The sequence below is a fragment of the Eptatretus burgeri genome, chromosome 11, assembly GCF_056783735.1.
Source record: "Eptatretus burgeri isolate ZD-2024b chromosome 11, Ebu_testis_v1, whole genome shotgun sequence".
NCBI classification, from domain to species: Eukaryota; Metazoa; Chordata; class Myxini; order Myxiniformes; family Myxinidae; genus Eptatretus; species Eptatretus burgeri.
This window is the reverse complement of record NC_140971.1, coordinates 91,991,858-92,011,035: the sequence shown is the minus strand read 5'-3', so window position 1 is coordinate 92,011,035 and position 19,178 is coordinate 91,991,858. Positions and strand designations below refer to the sequence as shown.

The 19,178-nt window shown below is 43.4% G+C and overlaps 1 protein-coding gene across 1 annotated transcript in view; it reads left to right on the top strand.

The window, feature by feature from the left end:
- The first annotated feature begins 5,914 nt into the window (after positions 1–5,914).
- Positions 5,915–19,178, top strand: part of LOC147017653 (uncharacterized) — a 52,284-nt gene continuing 39,020 nt past the window's right edge. Inside the window, exons 1-6 of the mRNA XM_085847391.1 lie at positions 5,915–5,978; positions 10,174–10,237; positions 11,358–11,482; positions 12,081–12,203; positions 14,646–14,731; positions 15,128–15,338. Coding sequence (XP_085703517.1) covers positions 5,915–5,978; positions 10,174–10,237; positions 11,358–11,482; positions 12,081–12,203; positions 14,646–14,731; positions 15,128–15,338 — 673 coding nt within the window. The remainder of the gene's footprint in view (positions 5,979–10,173; positions 10,238–11,357; positions 11,483–12,080; positions 12,204–14,645; positions 14,732–15,127; positions 15,339–19,178) is intronic.

Genomic DNA, 19,178 nt, shown 5'->3' with positions numbered 1-19,178 from the left:
TATATATATATATATATGAAAGAACAAGAATTCGAATGAATAAAGAGAATTGTGAAAATGAAATAATAAATACTCGTAGAATGGCTGTAACACAAATCATGCAGACACCAGCCAACACAGGACTTGACTTCAGACAAACCCAGCCAATGACCTTGGGAAGCGGCGTAACCTCAATACATTTGAAATTCACCTGCAAAACAAATGGGAATCACCTGCCAGCATTCAGCAGATGTTGCCTTTTGCAGTGAACCTCACTTCCATCCAACCATTGGGACCATACTCTGTGTGGAGTGTTTCTGCTGCCTAAACAGTCTCCTGGGCTATTTGGCACAATCCTGGACGGGTCGCCACTCCAACACAGGATACCGGCGAGCCGGCACTCATTTGCCGACGTCAGAAGGATGACAGGCTGAGTCGATCCCCACCTGGTACAAATTCAACTGCCAGGCAGGATTTGAACTCAGGACTTCAGGATTCCAAGCCCACCACTCGAGCCATTAAGCCAACACCAGGCATAACTCACTTGATGACCTGTTAACCACCCGGTAATAATTTTGCAGAGATTTACATGGACGAATCCCCTCCTGCTATGGCCACTTAAAGCCGTATTTCAGCACTTTGCACATGGAACTGACACCTCATTCTCCTTCCTTTCAATATGTAAGTGAGTTGTGTGTTAGCTCTCATACGAGCCTCGACCAAGGTATACAAAAAAAAAAAATTGTTTATTACATCACACGTATGGCTGAAATATCACCACTTCCTTGCTCCTCTACCCTCACACTCACTGGTCAAAATCCCCCACCTTTAAGGAAGTCCCTTTTTCTCCACGATGAATACCACACCAGCAGAGCATTAGTCCGCAGTTGTTTAAGTTTGTTTGAGCCAAACAGGAGACATTATATTTGTTCCCTGAATGAGCTCCTGGAATGTCTGTCGAGCTGCACACAGTTCAAAGGTAATGGCCTGGCACTACCAGACACTGATGCCACCATACGAGATGGGGCTGCTTCCTCAAACCCCTCACTGTCAAGACCTTTGATAAATATGCACTGAAGGTCTTCTTGACACACTTACAAGGTCACCTGCAACGTGCCAGTCAAGTGGACATAGCCTGGGACCAGTTACCGCGACAACAGCATGAAGTCTCAGACCAGAAGCAAGCGAGGGAAGGGTATCAGGAGGAGAGTTGATACAGCCTCAACCAGTCAGGAAACTGTTTCTGCGGATTGATGCTAACAAGACAGGTTTGCTTGCCTTTCTGGGAAAGCACATCACATACTTGGTAACCCACAAACACGTAGTCACCACACACGGTTCAGAGATTCTGTGCAGCTCACCACGGGACATCAGTCGTGGGTGTAGCTTTGTAGTTGCCGTGGCTAATACTAGCTCATCTGCCTCACGTCAAGGGTTACACCACCCCTCTCGGCTACCTGAGTTGCCACAAACTGGTCCATTCCGGATGGGTGTTTTTTGGGAGACGCCATATCCTTACTGGATGACTGTTGGCTCCCAAAAGGAGCTCATCTGCCCTTTGTCAGGTGTTGTTTTTAATCCTGGCAGGGTGTCACAGTCGCCCTCCCCACTAGCAAAGCCATTGAGGGATGTCGGTTTAGTCACTGACAACCCGACTATGCGGCAGGTAGCACTGGGTTACATGTTACCGGTGGTAGTCCCAAAAGATTGACCTGACCATGGATGCCATTCCCACAACCAGAGCAGCACTGGGACAGCATATCAAGAGGGTTATCACTGCAGGGGAACATTATTTGAAGCTGTTCTTGACATGTCTTTCCCTGGTGACTTGGGATAGGTGGACCCACACAACTGGAAACCCATGTAGACTACTCTGCCTGAGGACAGTACTTCATCCAGAGAGCTACTTATCTGTGGCTGCAAGAAAGGATGCACTGAACAATGCAATTGCAAGGAGGCAACCTTGTCATGTACTGCCAATTGTGCCAGTGTGGTGTCCGAAATTGTGACATATACAATAGAGAGATTAATAATCATTATACACACTTACACCTGTGCCGCTCATAAATCCACTTAAATCTTCTGTAAAACTTGTAACGTACCAGAGTTCAAGGTTGCAACATCTGTGATAACATTCTGATAAATAAGCAGCTCTAAGTTCACACAATTACAACATAATGCAAAACTCCCAATGTTGGGATTGTTTTTGACAGCCACAACTATGCCAACTTTCACACCTGTACATTAAAACCCACAAGGCCATGGTCTACAACTTCGCCAACTTTCACACTTGTACATTAAAACCCCCAAGGCCATGGTCTACAACTTCGCCAACTTTCATACCTGTACATTAAAACCCCCAAGGCCATGGTCCACAACTACACCAACGTTCACACCTGTACATTAAAACCCCCAAGGCCATGGTCCACAACTATGCCAACTTTCACACCTGTACATTAAAACCCACAAGGCCATGGTCTACAACTACGCCAACGTTCACACCTGTACATTAAAACCCACAAGGCCATGGTCCACAACTACGCCAACGTTCACACCTGTACATTAAAACCCACAAGGCCATGGTCCACAACTACGTCAACTTTCATACCTGTACATTAAAACCCACAAGGCCATGGTCCACAACTACGCCAACTTTCATACCTGTACATTAAAACCCCCAAGGCCATGGTCCACAACTACGCCAACTTTCACACCTGTACATTAAAGCCGACCAGGCCATGGTCCACAACTACGCCAACGTTCACACCTGTACATTAAAACCCACAAGGCCATGGTCCACAACTACGCCAACTTTCACACCTGTACATTAAAACCGACCAGGCCATGGTCCACAACTACGCCAACTTTCACACCTGTACATTAAAACCCACAAGGCCATGGTCCACAACTACGTCAACTTTCATACCTGTACATTAAAACCCCCAAGGCCATGGTCCACAACTATGCCAACTTTCACACCTGTACATTAAAACCCCCAAGGCCATGGTCCACAACTACGCCAACTTTCACACCTGTACATTAAAACCCCCAAGGCCATGGTCCACAACTACGCCAACGTTCACACCTGTACATTAAAACCCACAAGGCCATGGTCCACAACTACGCCAACGTTCACACCTGTACATTAAAACCGACCAGGCCATGGTCCACAACTACGCCAACGTTCACACCTGTACATTAAAACCCACAAGGCCATGGTCCACAACTACGCCAACTTTCATAACTGTACATTAAAACCCACAATTGTCCCAAGTATTTACTCCTGACTCCACATCGACTGCTTGATATGAAAGACAATTCTAAAACGAGATCACGATGTCATGCCACCGATATCAACAAAGCAAAAACATCATGTCTGACATGAGACATACCGGTATGTAAACATATTTAGTGAATGGATTTCTGATTAAACTTGCTCATCGTGTAATGACGTAATACTGGGAGGATAGCCAAGATGTGTGCAAACTCAGAGCCCTCTCAGCTGGGAATCCCCCATGGTGTTGCGAGGAGTTAGCAAGTTATCGCCGGCACCCTGAGGAAATAACACATTTCTGTTTTGAATACCACGGGGAAGGCAATGGCAAGCCACCTAGAGCCAGCATAACCCATGCCATGAAACTTATTCAGTAGTTCCAACACTCTGTGGACGTTGCGGCACCACACACTCATCACTCGATGTAAATACTTTGTACATCTGTCTTCTTCTTCTAGTATTTAAGATGTAAAACGGAGGGGTGTCTGTACATATATTTGTCTGTCTGTCCGGTAACTACTCCGATACCCTTGGGAAGATCCACACCAAATTCCCAAGGTATACTCAGGGGAATCCTAATTAGGTTTTCCAGGAAAAAAGGGGAAAAATTTCGATTAAAAAAAACATTTTTTGAGTTTGTACGACACGTATCACACGTGTACATATCACACGTGTACATATCACATGTACTGTGTGTACTACATAGCACACATACGAAACGTTCCACATATCACACGTGTACATATCACACGTGTACATATCACACGTGTACATATCACATGTACTGTGTGTACTACATAGCACACATACGAAACGTTCCACATATCACACGTGTACATATCACACGTGTACATATCACACGTGTACATATCACATGTACTGTGTGTACTACATAGCACACATACAAAACGTTCCACATATCACACGTATGATACGTACCACATATAATGTATGGTACATACTACATATCACACATACGTTTACGGTACACATCATGTGTACGGGTACAGTACATATCACACATATGGTTATGGTACACATCATATGTACGGGTACGGTACATATCACACATATGGTTATGGTACACATCATATGTATGGGTACGGTACATGGTACACATCATGGTTATGGTACACATCATGGTTATGGCACACATATGGTTATGGTACACATCATGGTTATGGTAAACATCATATGTATGGGTATGGTACATATCACACATATGGTTATGGTACACATCATATGTATGGGTACGGTACATATCACGCATATGGTTATGGTACACATCATGGTTATGGTACACATCATATGTATGGGTACGGTACATATCACACATATGGTTATGGTACACATCATGTGTACGGGTACGGTACATATCACATATGGTTATGGTACACATCATATGTATGGGTACGGTACATGGTACACATCATGGTTATGGCACACATCATGGTTATGGCACACATATGGTTATGATACACATCATGGTTATGGTACACATCATATGTATGGGTACGGTACATATCACACATATGGTTATGGTACACATCATGATTATGGTACACATCATATGTATGGGTACGGTACATATCATGCATATGGTTATGGTACACATCATGATTATGGTACACATCATATGTATGGGTACGGTACATATCACACATATGGTTATGGTACACATCATGTGTACGGGTACGGTACATATCACACATCATGGTTATGGTACACATCATATGTATGGGTACGGTACATATCACACATATGGTTATGGTACACATCATGTGTACGGGTACGGTACATATCACACATATGGTTATGGTACACATCATGTGTATGGGTATGGTACATATCACACATATGGTTATGGTACACATCATGTGTACGGGTACGGTACATATCACACATATGGTTATGGTACACATCATGTGTATGGGTACGGTACATATCACACATATGGTTATGGTACACATCATATGTATGGGTACGGTACATGGAACATCATATGTATGGGTACGGTACATATCACGCATATGGTTATGGTACACATCATGTGTATGGGTACGGTACATATCACACATATGGTTATGGTACACATCATATGTATGGGTACGGTACATGGAACATCATATGTATGGGTACGGTACATATCACACATATGGTTATGGTACACATCATGTGTACGGGTACGGTACTTCATCATATGCGATTTGAAACATTCGTTCCTTGTATCATTCGATGGTTTTTGATGTAAATACAAACCGGTTGACCCAATGGAATGTTATTTGAAATGGTTCGTGCGTCGAATTTACGGTCTGGAGGAAGAAGGACAATAATGTGTCTTCGGAACCATAACCTCACTATGACCGTGACGTCATGAAGGAACCATAACCTCACTATGACCGTGACGTCATGAAGGAACCATAACCTCACTATGACCGTGACGTCATGAAGGAACCATAACCTCACTATGACCGTGACGTCATGAAGGAACCATAACCTCACTATGACCGTGACGTCATAAAGTAACCATAACCTCACTATGACCGTGACGTCATGAAGGAATGTTCGCTCCGATGGGTTTGTTCGTGGTGGGAACTTTCAGAGTTTCACTTATTCAACCAATCAGAGCAGGTGACGTCATGGAGATTATTATGACGACAGATGAACGTTTCCTCAAAACCCACAGAGTCTGTCAGGGAAAACCATCTGCGGTTCATCATGGCAGGTAAGCTTGGTGTGTTAACCTCTTCATTTTTGGGATAACCCCACAAGTCATTGTAGAGTTATTACTCTACGTCTGTTCGTGTCTTCTTACGACCTTGATCCTTTTTGTTGTCCCAAACACTTTCCTCCTTTTAAATATTCGGCGACGTTCTTCAGGAACACGGAATGGGCTTCGTGTTCGTTTTTTAATTAATTAATTTCCTATCAATCAGGCACCGCCGGGACCGTGACCGGGGACCACCGGGACCGTGACCGGGGACTACCGGGACCGTCATCGGGGACCACCGGGACCGTGATCGGGGGACCACCGGGACCGTGATCGGGGACCACCAGGACCGTCATCTGGGACCACCGGACCGTCTTGGGGACCACCGGGACCGTGATCGGGGGACCACCGGGACCGTGATCGGGGGACCACCAGGACCGTGATCGGGGACCACCAGGACCGTCATCTGGGACCACCGGACCGTCTTGGGGACCACCGGGACCGTGATCGGGGGACCACCAGGACCGTGATCGGGGACCACCAGGACCGTCATCTGGGACCACCGGACCGTCTTGGGGACCACCGGGACCGTGATCGGTCGACATGACCGAGAGGGATAATAAGGGTCTTGATAATGTTATGACATTCATCAGGAGGAGACCTCGTATGTTCTCTGGTTTTCTCGACACACTGCACCTGGGGAGTGTTCCATTACCAAGCAGCTTGCCAAGCCAGCCGTTCCTTATCTACCATTTCCTTGGAGTGCTCACTTGGTGCTTAAGCCACTTAGCGAGCACTCTCCAAGCTGCTTGGTATATTGAACACTTGTTCTGATTTGTTAAGACTTGCACACAATTCATTCCTCATGTTCGCGGACTCTGTGACCGTGGGAACTCCACCCCCCCCTGTATAAACCCCATTTAGCCCACAAAATTAACACTTTAATGTGGAACTCCCCCCCTCCCCCTTTCTGTAACCAGTGTGCATTGTGTTCAAGTTCTCATCATCCCGCAGAGTTTTGTACAGCGGTTCCACAACCATAATGCTGTTCACCTGTTTGGCTCAACTACCTGTGGCTTGTCAGGTTGAACCAATCTTAACCAATCTTACCTCCCATTGTCTTTCATCCTCTGTGTGTTCACTTGTTGAAGTTTATTTCCCCATTTTTATTGTACATATTGAGCCACATAATTCTCTTCCACAATACTCCCCACTCCCCCCCCCCAACCCCCCGTGAATGTAAGAAAATTTAGAAAGGTCATTTGGCCCATCATGCCTGTATTACATGCGCATTTAATTATTTACCTCCCTGCTTGAGCAGTCCAGGGAGAGGGAGTGGGGATGATCCAGAGATCCAGTCCAGAATGATCCAGTCCAGAGAATCATCATTACCCCACACCCATGAAGCAAAGAGCGGAGTTAACCAATTGGTTCACTTCTGTCTGTCTGTCTGTCTGTTTGTCTACAAACGTCAGTGTGTGATCGAGGAACAACTTAATTCCAATTGAACGGGAACATTAATTGGCAAATGAACCCGTCACGTGACCTGACTTTAAGTACCAAGGGTAGAGGAGTGACATTTTTTTTAATTTTTTCAGCTTTTCTGGAATTTAAATTACAGATAAGGTTTCGTCCTCATGCGCCGTCCGTCCGTCCGTCTAATATTTCCACTTCTTCAGCCAAACCGCTTGACTGATTTGGCAGCAACGTTCCCGCTCCTCACTGGTAACGGGGATTGCAAATTGAATTGTATACCTGAACAATGTAAAACACAAATTGCCTTTTTTTTGCCATTTTTAAAACCCTTCTGTTTATCAGTACTTGGACTTGTTAAATCAGGAGGTCAATAAGACTGCGACAAGGGCGCTAAACTTCCGGATTTTTTTTTTTGAGAAGTTATATACAGTACATGGTGTTTATATCAATTTTTAATCTACAAGATGTCACATTCGGTTGTTTGTGTGAAAGGGTTCGATGAGCCAAATACCCCGGCGAGGGGTTAAACGCTGTCTTGTTCTTGCAACAGTTATGGGTTCTGTTATGCTAGCATTGCTTTGTACAAACTGTGCCACAACTTGCCCCCATCAGTTTTTGATATTTATTTTATAAACTAGTGTGTGCCCGTACGTGGAAAACAAAAACCAAAACTTTAATCCTGCTGGGTGTCCATATCAATCTGATGTTTGCTGGCAGGAAAAGGAATCCACACACACTATATATATATATATATATATATATATATATATATATATATATATATATATATATATATATATATATATATATATATATATATATATATATATATATATATAATGTCAATGCACCAAAGGTAGATGCTTTCAATGCTTACACCAGTGGGATCATCAGCTAAGTGCCATGGTTTGTGAAAGTTTCAGCCCTTTGAAAACTCAGAACTCCCTTGGGGTGTGGGCTGGCAGCGCATTCATGCTACCTCCCACTGGTGGGCTTGCATTACACATCAAATGGTCCTTGCCTTGGTGTGCCTTCTGTCTACCTACTCTTTGGATGATACTTCCAATTAGGTTCAGTAGCTCTCTTCTCTACCTGGTCTTCTGGACGTATTTGGACCATATCTATGATCAGCCTGATTCAGCTGCGCTCCTGCGAAGCCTCACTTCACTTCTGGTGAAACTCAAATCATGCAGCCACTTTTGGAGCGATGTTGCTCTGAAGCCTTGACAGCCCACCTCAAATGGGTAACATGCTGCTTTACATCCTCTGTCCTCACAGTTCGACCTCAGTTCAGCATATTTGGAATACTATTGCTTATGGGCTTCCTGGATGTTGTCTTCCCAGGCACCAGTCAACTCTTCAAAAATCACTTTCCATTCAGAAGCTGACCAAATGACAATGCCGACCGGCCTGATACTTGTAACTGCTCTTTCAGCTGGAAAGATTCCTTCTCATTTGAGATCTGCTGATGCCTTCCAATCATTTGCATTGGAACGAATGCTGCTTCTCGATGAATTGCTGCCATAGCTACAAGACGCAAGACCCTCTTCGACAAAGGGGATGAACTGCCTGGGACCTGTTGGTGCCCCTGAAACATTGACATTCTGCACCTTCTCTTCAACTGCATCAACTATTACTTGGAGTATGTTATGTTGCTTGGTGTACATGTCACTGGACAGATTAGATTGGCATGAACTTCGGATTTGCTGTAAGGTTCCCTATCCACCACATGCATGGCAATATATATATATATATATATATATATATATATATATATATATATATATATATATATATATATATATATATATGTAGTCGGATCCCACATATTCGCGGTTTATAAAATGTGACCTGCCTCGACATTCGCGGCCCTGTGCTTTGTGTATTCATGGTTTTTCATGGGATTTTTCATTTACCTTCATGAATCACGAACGTCCAGGAACCTATCCCCCCCTTTTTTCCATTGAAACAATGCCCCACTGTTCACGGATTCGCTCTTCACGGCATTTTTCAGCAACGTATCCCCCGCGAACAGCAGGGTCTGTGTGTGTGTATGTATATATATATATATATATATATATATATATATATATATATATATATATATATATATATATATATATATATATATATATATATATACTGGGCGTAGTGGCGTGCGCCTGTTATCCGACTTCTTTGAGGCTTGGGTTGGAGGATCGCTTGAGGACGGGAGCTCTGTGCTGGGCCGCTATGAAAGGGTGTAGGGAGCCCGGAATCATGGCGAAACCCAATCCATATCCCTGTGTCGTAAGAGGTGACCAGGGTTGCGTCAGGAAGGGCTTCCGGCGTAAAACCTATGCCAAATCAGTATGCGGATCATAACGGATGATCCGCTGTGGTGACCACTAATGGGATCAGCCGAAAGAAGAAGAAGATATATATATATATATATATATATATATATATATATATATATATATATATATATATATATATATATATATATATTAGTGTTCTCCTGCTTCTTGATTTCTATGTAATTCCAGACTTCCTGCTTTCTGTTACCCAAGCGTTAGTGATTAAAGTCGTGGCACGATAGATATCTGTACATTCCATGTTCAAGTTTAGTGTGTAGTTTTACAACAGACGTTCTTTAGTACATCATTTAACCATAGCATAAACTATGTTGAATTGTGCCACTTCCATCAACTTTGAGAGAACTTAAGTTTAATTGTTTATCTTTTCCATTAAGCAGAAACGGAGAAAAGGCGAAAGCAATTTCATGACCTTCTCGACGACCTCAAAAAGTTGTCCGAGTGAGTTCATTCTCTTGGAATGTTTCATCATCCAGAACCATTATTGATTTTTCATTCATTGATTTTAAGTTATACAAGTCGTGCACCTGCTTTACCCTTCGATTTTCACCAGTTGGGAAAAGTTATCATCTCCACTCGGCAGTCCAGAGAATTAATTAATTTGTTTGCCTCTTGTTCGTTGAACCAACGCTGGGGTTTTATCATGGCCTTTAGAGAGACAGCATGTGAAACGTAATGATGTGGAGTTGTGGTTCACCTTTTTACACTGCTGTGTTACAGTAGACTCTGCATAATAAGCATATGAGCTTATTTTTAGATTTGGTGGAACATGTGTGCTTATTTTTCAGATGCATTGATATTCATGCATATGCTTATTATCCAGATTCTGCTGTATTTTGATGCTCAAATTTCACTGCAATATTATATATCTATATATGTCTTCTATATATTACTAAAACTCTCATCTTGTATATATGTATGTATGTAAATATGTATGTTCCCGAAATACAGCCAAAACGGTACACGATAGTGCAAAAATGTTAGGGCCACCTTACTCACAATTCTCCTGCGGTGTGCAGTATCAAGTTTCGTTAAAATTGGGCAACGAAAAAATTATTTAAAAGTCAATTCCCGATTCAGTCAAGTACTCTTCGGGAGTATTTGATTAATGCAAACAACCTCAGCGGTATAGTTCGCTGGAGCTATCTTTTTATTTGTTTTTTTTGAAATGATTTTTTTCATCAACTGCTGTCACAACGGGAACCCAATGGGTTCACGGGTTGTCTAGCATATATATATATATATATATATATATATATATATATATATATATATATATATATATATATATATATATATATATATATACACACACACACACACACACACACACACACACACACACACACACACACACACACACACACACACACACACACACGATGAGACCAAATCATGTGACTTCAGAGCTGTTACGTGAATCCACAAGTTAGGAAGATCCATCTGTTGTTGTTACTTGAGGCATCACTGGGTAACGGTTTATTGGACATGTCTCGCTGGTTCTCGTGCTCTCGCTGGTTGTTGATGAACAGGAGTGCCTGACTACCTGTATCTCCTACAGGCTCGACAACTCGGCATTGCCGACTATTTTCAGGTTGATACGCATTGTGTACAATGCATACGCCTCACAATCTGGAACAAAGGTTGAGCAAATAGTTTCTCTGTTCACAGAAGAAGGTGGCATTGGTAAGTTGTGTATCTATTGAAATCGTGTGTGGTGTCCTTTTTGATAAAATGGTGCCTTTGTGTTTTTGGGGGTTTTTTTTGCCTGTCACCATAATCAGTAGGCAAAGCATTTAAACTCCACCATTAATTTCATTGTTTGCATCTCAATGGTTGGATTGTGAGTTTGTAACTGGTATCTGTCTGCTTTTGGTGGGGACAAGGCCCAGGATTGGGGAATTTATCAGGTAAGAATGTTACCATGCACGTTCATAAATGTTTTTGGCAATCTCCAAAGTACATATTTTTTATACAAGGGTGACAGGTCATGGAGGACCATGTTGGGAATAAGGAGTCGAAAATGTTTTTTTGTTTTTTTTGTGCATCTCCTAATTTATGGCCCTTTAAGATTTTATGCGTGAGGTTCTTTCTTTATTTATTTATTTACTTTCTTGCAGATATGTATGGATTATGTAAGGATGTAGAGAAAACAAATTGCACAGAAAGTAGGGATGTAAGACCATAAAGTAGATAAAGATTGAGAGGCCACTGACTTGTCTGCAAAAAAGTCCTGTTTTATTTATTTACTTATTTTTGCACGTCCATTTCCTAACCGGATCAGAGGTGCTGATGAAGCTTCTGACTTTGGTTTCTTCCGACGGCAGCAGCGTGCCAACCAACAGACTGCATCACATGGAGTTGGTCGTGGAATTGATGCTGATTTCCTGCAAATCTCTAAAATCCAGTGAGTTGGGGAACCCAGGAATAGGTCATCGTGATGATAAACAATGATGCTTTATTTGTCTCTTGTTACAAAATGGTTATGTGCTTGAGCATTTGGATTTGGATTTCCTACCATCAAATGCTTGTTAGAAACATTTGTACATTTAAATAGGTTTATTTTTGGTTTTGTGGGCCTGCTTGTAAGAAAGGAACATTGAGGGAACAGGAAATTGAAGACAAAATGCACTTGATGGTGTTGAGTGGCATGCACCAACGCCACTGCAGGCAACATGGAAAATTATGAAATCGCAAAATGGCAAAAAGAAGCATTCAAATAAAAAGCTTGTGTCAGAGGATAATGGTGATACAAAGATGAGTTTTAAAAGTTGAACTTTCAAGGCTGAAACAAGAGTGTGCATGGGTCGACATGACGGTGGAAGTCCAGGAATGGCGTCCCGTAAATATATAAACGACTACCTATATGTAATGAGGAAAACGATCAAGAACTCCTCTGTCAGGGTTTCACGTCTCAGGCAATATTCCCAGTTCATGCCTGGTGTCCAGACTCTTATTTAGCCTTTAAAAAGCTCAGCAATTGAGTCAAGAGGGGGAAGTCACTCCAGATTCTACAGAATGGTTGCTCTTGAAGGAAAACTAGAACGGGCACTCGTAGAGAGCATATACCTTCGCCGCCGCTACTGTTTTGCTCTTGGCATGAGTGTGGGGAGGGAACAGAACAGAACAGGGAACATTTTAGTGCTGGTTTCATGTGAATCGGATCAGAATTGACCGCGTTATGACCAAAAAACGCACATGCGCAAGGTCGTGACCCCCCCTGACCTTTGACCCCCCAACCACTAACAAGAGTAATGACATCATTGTGTCATGTCACATATCAATAGATCGGGCATTAAATTCTGAACATTTTGGCATTAGTTTCATGCAAATTGGATAAAAATTGACTTCGCTATGGCAGAAAGGCGATTTTGACCTTTTCTTGACCTTGACCTTTGACCCGATCGCTCCCAAAATCTAATCAAATGTTCCTTGGATAATAACCAATCATCCCACCAAATTTCATGCGATTCGGTTTAATACTTTTTGAGTTATGCGAATAACAAACAAACACACACACACACACACATATTCACAAATAAATAAATAAATAAATACACAGCGACCAAAACATAACCTTTCGCAGAATGCGAAGGTAATGACACCACAAGGCCCCAAATTCAAGCTTGGAATATTACAGGTGACCTAAAACCCTGATATGGAATTGCTTTTAGTATCACTTGATAGATTTAAGCCTTGCCCAATAGCATTAGGGGAAGGCTTATTGCTGTTGTAGGGTTGTAGGCTTATATTGGCACCCCCATTTTTAATGGTATCATAGAGGTTCTTTGACCCCCAGGAGTGCAATACCACCATTTAAGATTTTCTGCCTTTTTTTTCTCTGCCAGTGTCCGAGGACTTTCAGAATGAAATTTTGCATCAATAATGGGAATATGAAGTATGGGGTGTTAAAAAAATTTTTGACCTTGGCCTAATTTTTAAGGTCATGACCTAAATATAGACATTTTAACATTACCACCAAATCTTAATAGAGGTTTGTCCATTCAGAACAAAATTTTCCTTTCGAAAAACTTTAGGAAGGCGCATTTACCTCATTTACATTATACCCCTCTGAGTTCAAGGTCAAGGTCAAATGGCGGTCTGAAAAAATAACTCATTGTTTGTCATTGCTCAATTTTGCCAATGTGGAATGTCAAACACCGCTTGGCCTTGCATTGGCCTTGCAAAGCAAAGTGTATTAATTTTTTTTTTTTTTTTTTACGGCTTGGCCTTGCAGAGCAAGGTGCATTTATTATCAATAATAAACTTCTGGGTTAAAGGGCAAGGACTTTCACCCCAAGAAGTATTAAACTACCATTTAGGTTTTTCTCCCCTTTTTCTGCCAATGTCCAAGCGATATCTCGAAGCCAGCTGGGGTTTTCAGAATGAAATTCTGTATCAATAATGGGAATACAAAGTATGTAGGGTAAACATTTTTTGACCTTGACCTAATTTTTAAGGTCATGATCCAATTTATAGACATTTTATAATTTCACCAAAACTCGACTTTGTTTGATTAGGGGTATTTGCTGTACAGTACACGTGTGAGACGAGAATATTAAGACACGTTGGTGTACTTTAGTACGAATTACAAGGACATTGTTAGACAAAAGACAAATTGACACAGTGTATGAGATTTAAACCTGGGATCTCAGCATGATATGGTTTGTGCTCAGTTGGGAATGCCAGACTCTGCTAACCAGAATGAATAGATACAATGTATAATGCCTGATATAAATGAAGACAGTGATGTCGGCCTTGCACTGTGGAATTAGAATGGAACACCCACTCATCCACCCCCTCCCCCCTCCCTTTAACATACCTTATTTCGCATTTGAATGTTCTGCAGAGCATTGCCTGCAAGAGAATGGAGTGGTGAAGTATCTAATCAAACTGCTGTTGAATGAAGCATGCCACAAGAAAGGGATAAAACAAGTGAGTATTGCTAGGAGCAAAGCAATCAAAAAGGGCAGATACTCGTATATTTCTCATACTTGATTGTCAGTCAATAGATATAGCCTGATGAGCTTCTGCATGTTTTTCTTTGGCTTGTTGATATGCACTTGCCATCTTCCGTCATGTATTTCTTCATGGGACCTGACCCACCGAGCACAAGCCTTTTAACAAACATGTACATGAGCGTAACTATTAATCCCAACTAGCAAATTTGTTGCATCACTTTTTTTTAATACTTCTTACATGTTCCTTGGTTTGTTCTCACATATTCCTTAGATCTGTGTTCTTGCATTTCTATCCCCGGACTGTTCTTCAATGATGTTCTCGATATCAAATTCAACCTAATGCTGTGCTGCACACCGTTTTGGCTTTCAGGAGTCGAGAAATCTGCGAAAATTTGCAATAAACCTCTTGGCAAATCTCAGCGATGAGGAAGAGTTAAAAAATGCTCTGCGGGAAAATGGACTCATTAACCTGGCCGTGCTTTACGCCAATGTTGCTGACAACCCTTGCAAGCTCTCGGCGTTGGAAGCTTTGTGCAGGACTATCGATGTAGATAAAATGGAAGTCACCTGCAGGAACCTCGGTAAGTTCAAAACGATGTGGCAAAAGTTGTACATCGAGCGATTAAGATTTGCTATGCATGCAAGTTGGGAGTAATTTTTGAACGCAGCTCTCTAAGAATTTGGGTAACTTACAGCACCGGCAAGGATGTTCGGGTAACTTGCAGCAAGGGTTAATATGCACATACCACAGCTGTGACATATATAAATGTGATCATTTACAGACCATCAGGCAGACTATGTTCTCTCGAGCTATATGCACATCTAGTGGTTTGCAGAACAGAAAAAAATGAATATAAAGATCGCTCCTCTTCGAACTGGAGACAAGTGCAGATTTGTGGATAAAGGCAAAACAAGCAAATTGCATTCCTTACGGGTTTAATTTGGGACATTTATGGGTGTCTGGTCTTGAAATGGATGTTTCTCGTCCATTGGTCTTTTCTATGTACCATGGAACTTCATTTGTAACTCGCTTGTGAGAATTGAGCCCCTGAGAAGTAAACTGGGCTATCACACGTACAGGAGGCAAAGAGTTGAGTGCATCCACTAAAGTGATCTTTTCAGGACACCTTTAGTGTGAACGAGACGACCCGTGAACCCATTGGGTTCCCGTTGTGACAACGGTTGATAAAAAAAAATCATTTCAAAAAAAAGAAAAAAAAAGATAGCTCCAGCGAACTTTACCGCTGAGGTTGTTTGCATTTCAAATATTGCACGTCAATGTGAAAAAAAAACGGAGAAAAGAAAGTCGAAGAAATGATTGTGCGTAATCTTCTAAACACAATTTTATTTATTAATGAGCACGGAAGTATTCGATCAAAATGGCGATGTTCATTTTATGCTTAAAAATAAATCGTTCTTTGTCTGTACTAAATGTTTGAGATTTTTTATTAAATCATTTCAAGGAAAAAAAAAAGATAGCTCGAGCGAACCATATGGCTGAGGTTGTTTGCATTGATCAAATAATCCCGAAGAGTACTTGACTGAATCGGGAATTGATTTTTTAATATTTTTTTCGTTGCCCGATTTGAACGAAACTTGATACTGCACACCGCAGGTGAATGGTGAGTAAGACGGGCCGAAATTTTTTGCACTATCACGTACCGTTTTGGCTGTATTTTAGGAACATACATACTGTTACGGTTGTGGAAATTCACAAACCACCATTCAGGTCCCGTAGGTGAGATATCTCTGTAAGTACATGTGTAGTTAGCCCCAAACCCGTTGTTTAGAGGGAATAAATGTGATTCATTCGGGCTGCGACGCTTTAAGATAGCCGTTTTTCTGTTCTATCTTTATTTTGAACCAACCACGTCTCAACCGCCATCACACAACAACCACCAACCACAACGAAGCTTCACAACAACAACAACGCCAACAGCCACGATCTTTACCTTCACAACTCGCTCCCGCAAACATCGCATCACCGCCATTCCGAACGGCACCATGGCCATAAACCACCACCATAAACCCTCCACCACCTTCACCTCTCTCCTTCTGCGGCCATTCCCGCACCACCTGTGAGCACCGAGCGTCGGGCTGTCCTGGGCTCGTACAAGGTATGCGCCGAGCCGCGAGTGCAAAATGCGGCCTTTCCGAGGAGAATTCGGATCAGGAATGCTATACGCCCACTTCTGATCCGTCCAATCAGCAAGCGCGGGGCGGTTTGGCCCCACCTCCAGGCACGTCTGTGTGGAATCGAGAAATGCAAATTCTAGGATCAGTGGAGATTCACGCCCCTTTTCCTCCGTCCAATGGGCGAGCGTGGCTCCACCCCCGAGCTCGTTGTGATCCAGAAATTTGCATATGGGTTCTCCTGCCGGCCTATAAAGCGCCGAGCGCGGGGCGAATCTGGGCAGAGTCGGTTTGGGCAGAGTCGGCCTTGGAAGAGCCGGCCTTGGAAGAGCAGAGAGTGTCAGAAAAGGCAGAGTCGGCCTTGGAAGAGCGGAGAGTGCCAGAAAAGGCAGAGTCGGTTTGGGCAGAGTCGGCCTTGGAAGAGCGGAGAGTGCCAGAAAAGGCAGAGTCGGCCTTGGAAGAGCGGAGAGTGGCAGAAGAGCGGAGAGAGTTTTGGGCAGAGGCAGTTTGGAGCGCGGAGTGGAGTCGGGAGGCGAGGGCGTCCCGGTGGTTTTCGGCAGTCGGCTGAGGAGAATTGGGGGAAGAGACCGAGGAGCTCGGGTCCGAGGCAAGGAAGACGGCGGTCGGCGACGAGGTCGCGGTGGAATCGCTCGTCACGGGACCCAAACAAGCCAGCTATGCTCTTTCCCCAGAGCATCAACAATTCCCCCCCCCCTTTTTCCCCCGTGCTGAGATAGTGCGAAAAGGGGGCCCCGTTCCCACTCCACTCCAAGCAGTGCCAACGAAACCCGCGAAGGAGCACGAAGTCGGGGCATCGCCGTGCTGCCACATTTGCGGCTCATCACAAAGACACGGGTCAGACCCACCCGGTCTCGTGGACCTGACCGCTCTTTCAGGTCCCGCGCAAATATTGGCCCACAGGCCCCGTCTGCCCCCTTGTCTTTGAGGGTGGCCCTTTTCTTTTGTTTCTGTGTAAACGTGTGTGTGTGTGGCGCCAGTCTGGTGAAGTAAAACTGTTAAGTGTTGCCGTGTGTCGGTCTTATTCGGTAGTATCTCTGCGTCATTGTTTCTTTTGTTACATCTGCTTTTTGTGCATAATTGTTTTAATTGTATATGTGTGCTTTCCGTGTGCCGCGGAATAAATGTGTATCATGTTGAACTGTTTTCCCGTTTTGCTTTGTCTTTTCTTTAATTGAATCTCCATCTTGCTTCATGTAAAGGGTTGGTAGTGGGCTTAATACGCCCAATAATTAATCGAACCGTCGAGGCCGACAATAAGACCGCTCGGTTATCCCGATAGTACGGAACGGGTCGCTTAAGCGGCCCGTGTCTGGGGTCGACCTGCGGCGAGGTGCGATCGCCCGGTCTACCCTCCGCGTGGGTACTTAGGTAGGTCGAGTTTGGCGAACAACCATATCCCACGTGGATGGCCAATTGGCACGATCGTGGTGAGGCCGAAAGGCCCGCCCGTGACTAGCTCCCGGCGTTAGTCCGAGAGTGTCACGACAGAATTGTCCGTCCGGTAGGCGACGTGCCGTGATTTGAGTCACGTGGCCGTTCGCACACCGGCGGGCGCGAATTCGCAACAATACATACATACATACATACATACATACATACATACATACATACAAGATGAGAGTTTTAGTAATATATAGATAGATGGCAGTTTTTTCAGTTCTTTTTGTATCTCTTACTGATCATTATTCAGTGAGACAGGGCCTCCGATAGGCGCCCACGGAGCCCGCAACCGCAAGGGGCCACCCACAAAGAGGGGCCACCCTCATCAGTATACAAGACTTTCAAAGCATTTTGAAAGTCCAGGTGTGCAACATAGATGTTTCCAATATCACTAGCCATGCATTGCTACCAGTTGCCAATCGCTTCACTGATGGTTGTAATCAATAGACATTGTGTTGCACTTCATAAACATCTTGCACATCTATCTGTAAATCTCAATGATGAAAAACAGATCTTGCCTAGCACAGTTTTGTTTTGTTTTTGTCGTGGAGGTTGTTGTTGGTGTTTTATCCATTCTGAGGTCAGTGGGAGGTTTCATAAATTTATCAATATAATTATTCTTACTATAATTCATGGACCAGTGCTTGTGTGTCTGTTTGTGGGCTTGTTTGTCGCGCTACTCTTCCTTCAGTTCTGGCCCAATTACATCCAGACTTGCCAGTGGTCTTGGGGAAGGGAGGTGAGGGGAGGGGTAACACAAATTCTCGATGTAAACGTGTATCATGTAGCGCCACCTCCAGGTGGAGTAGCACTACATGATACACGTA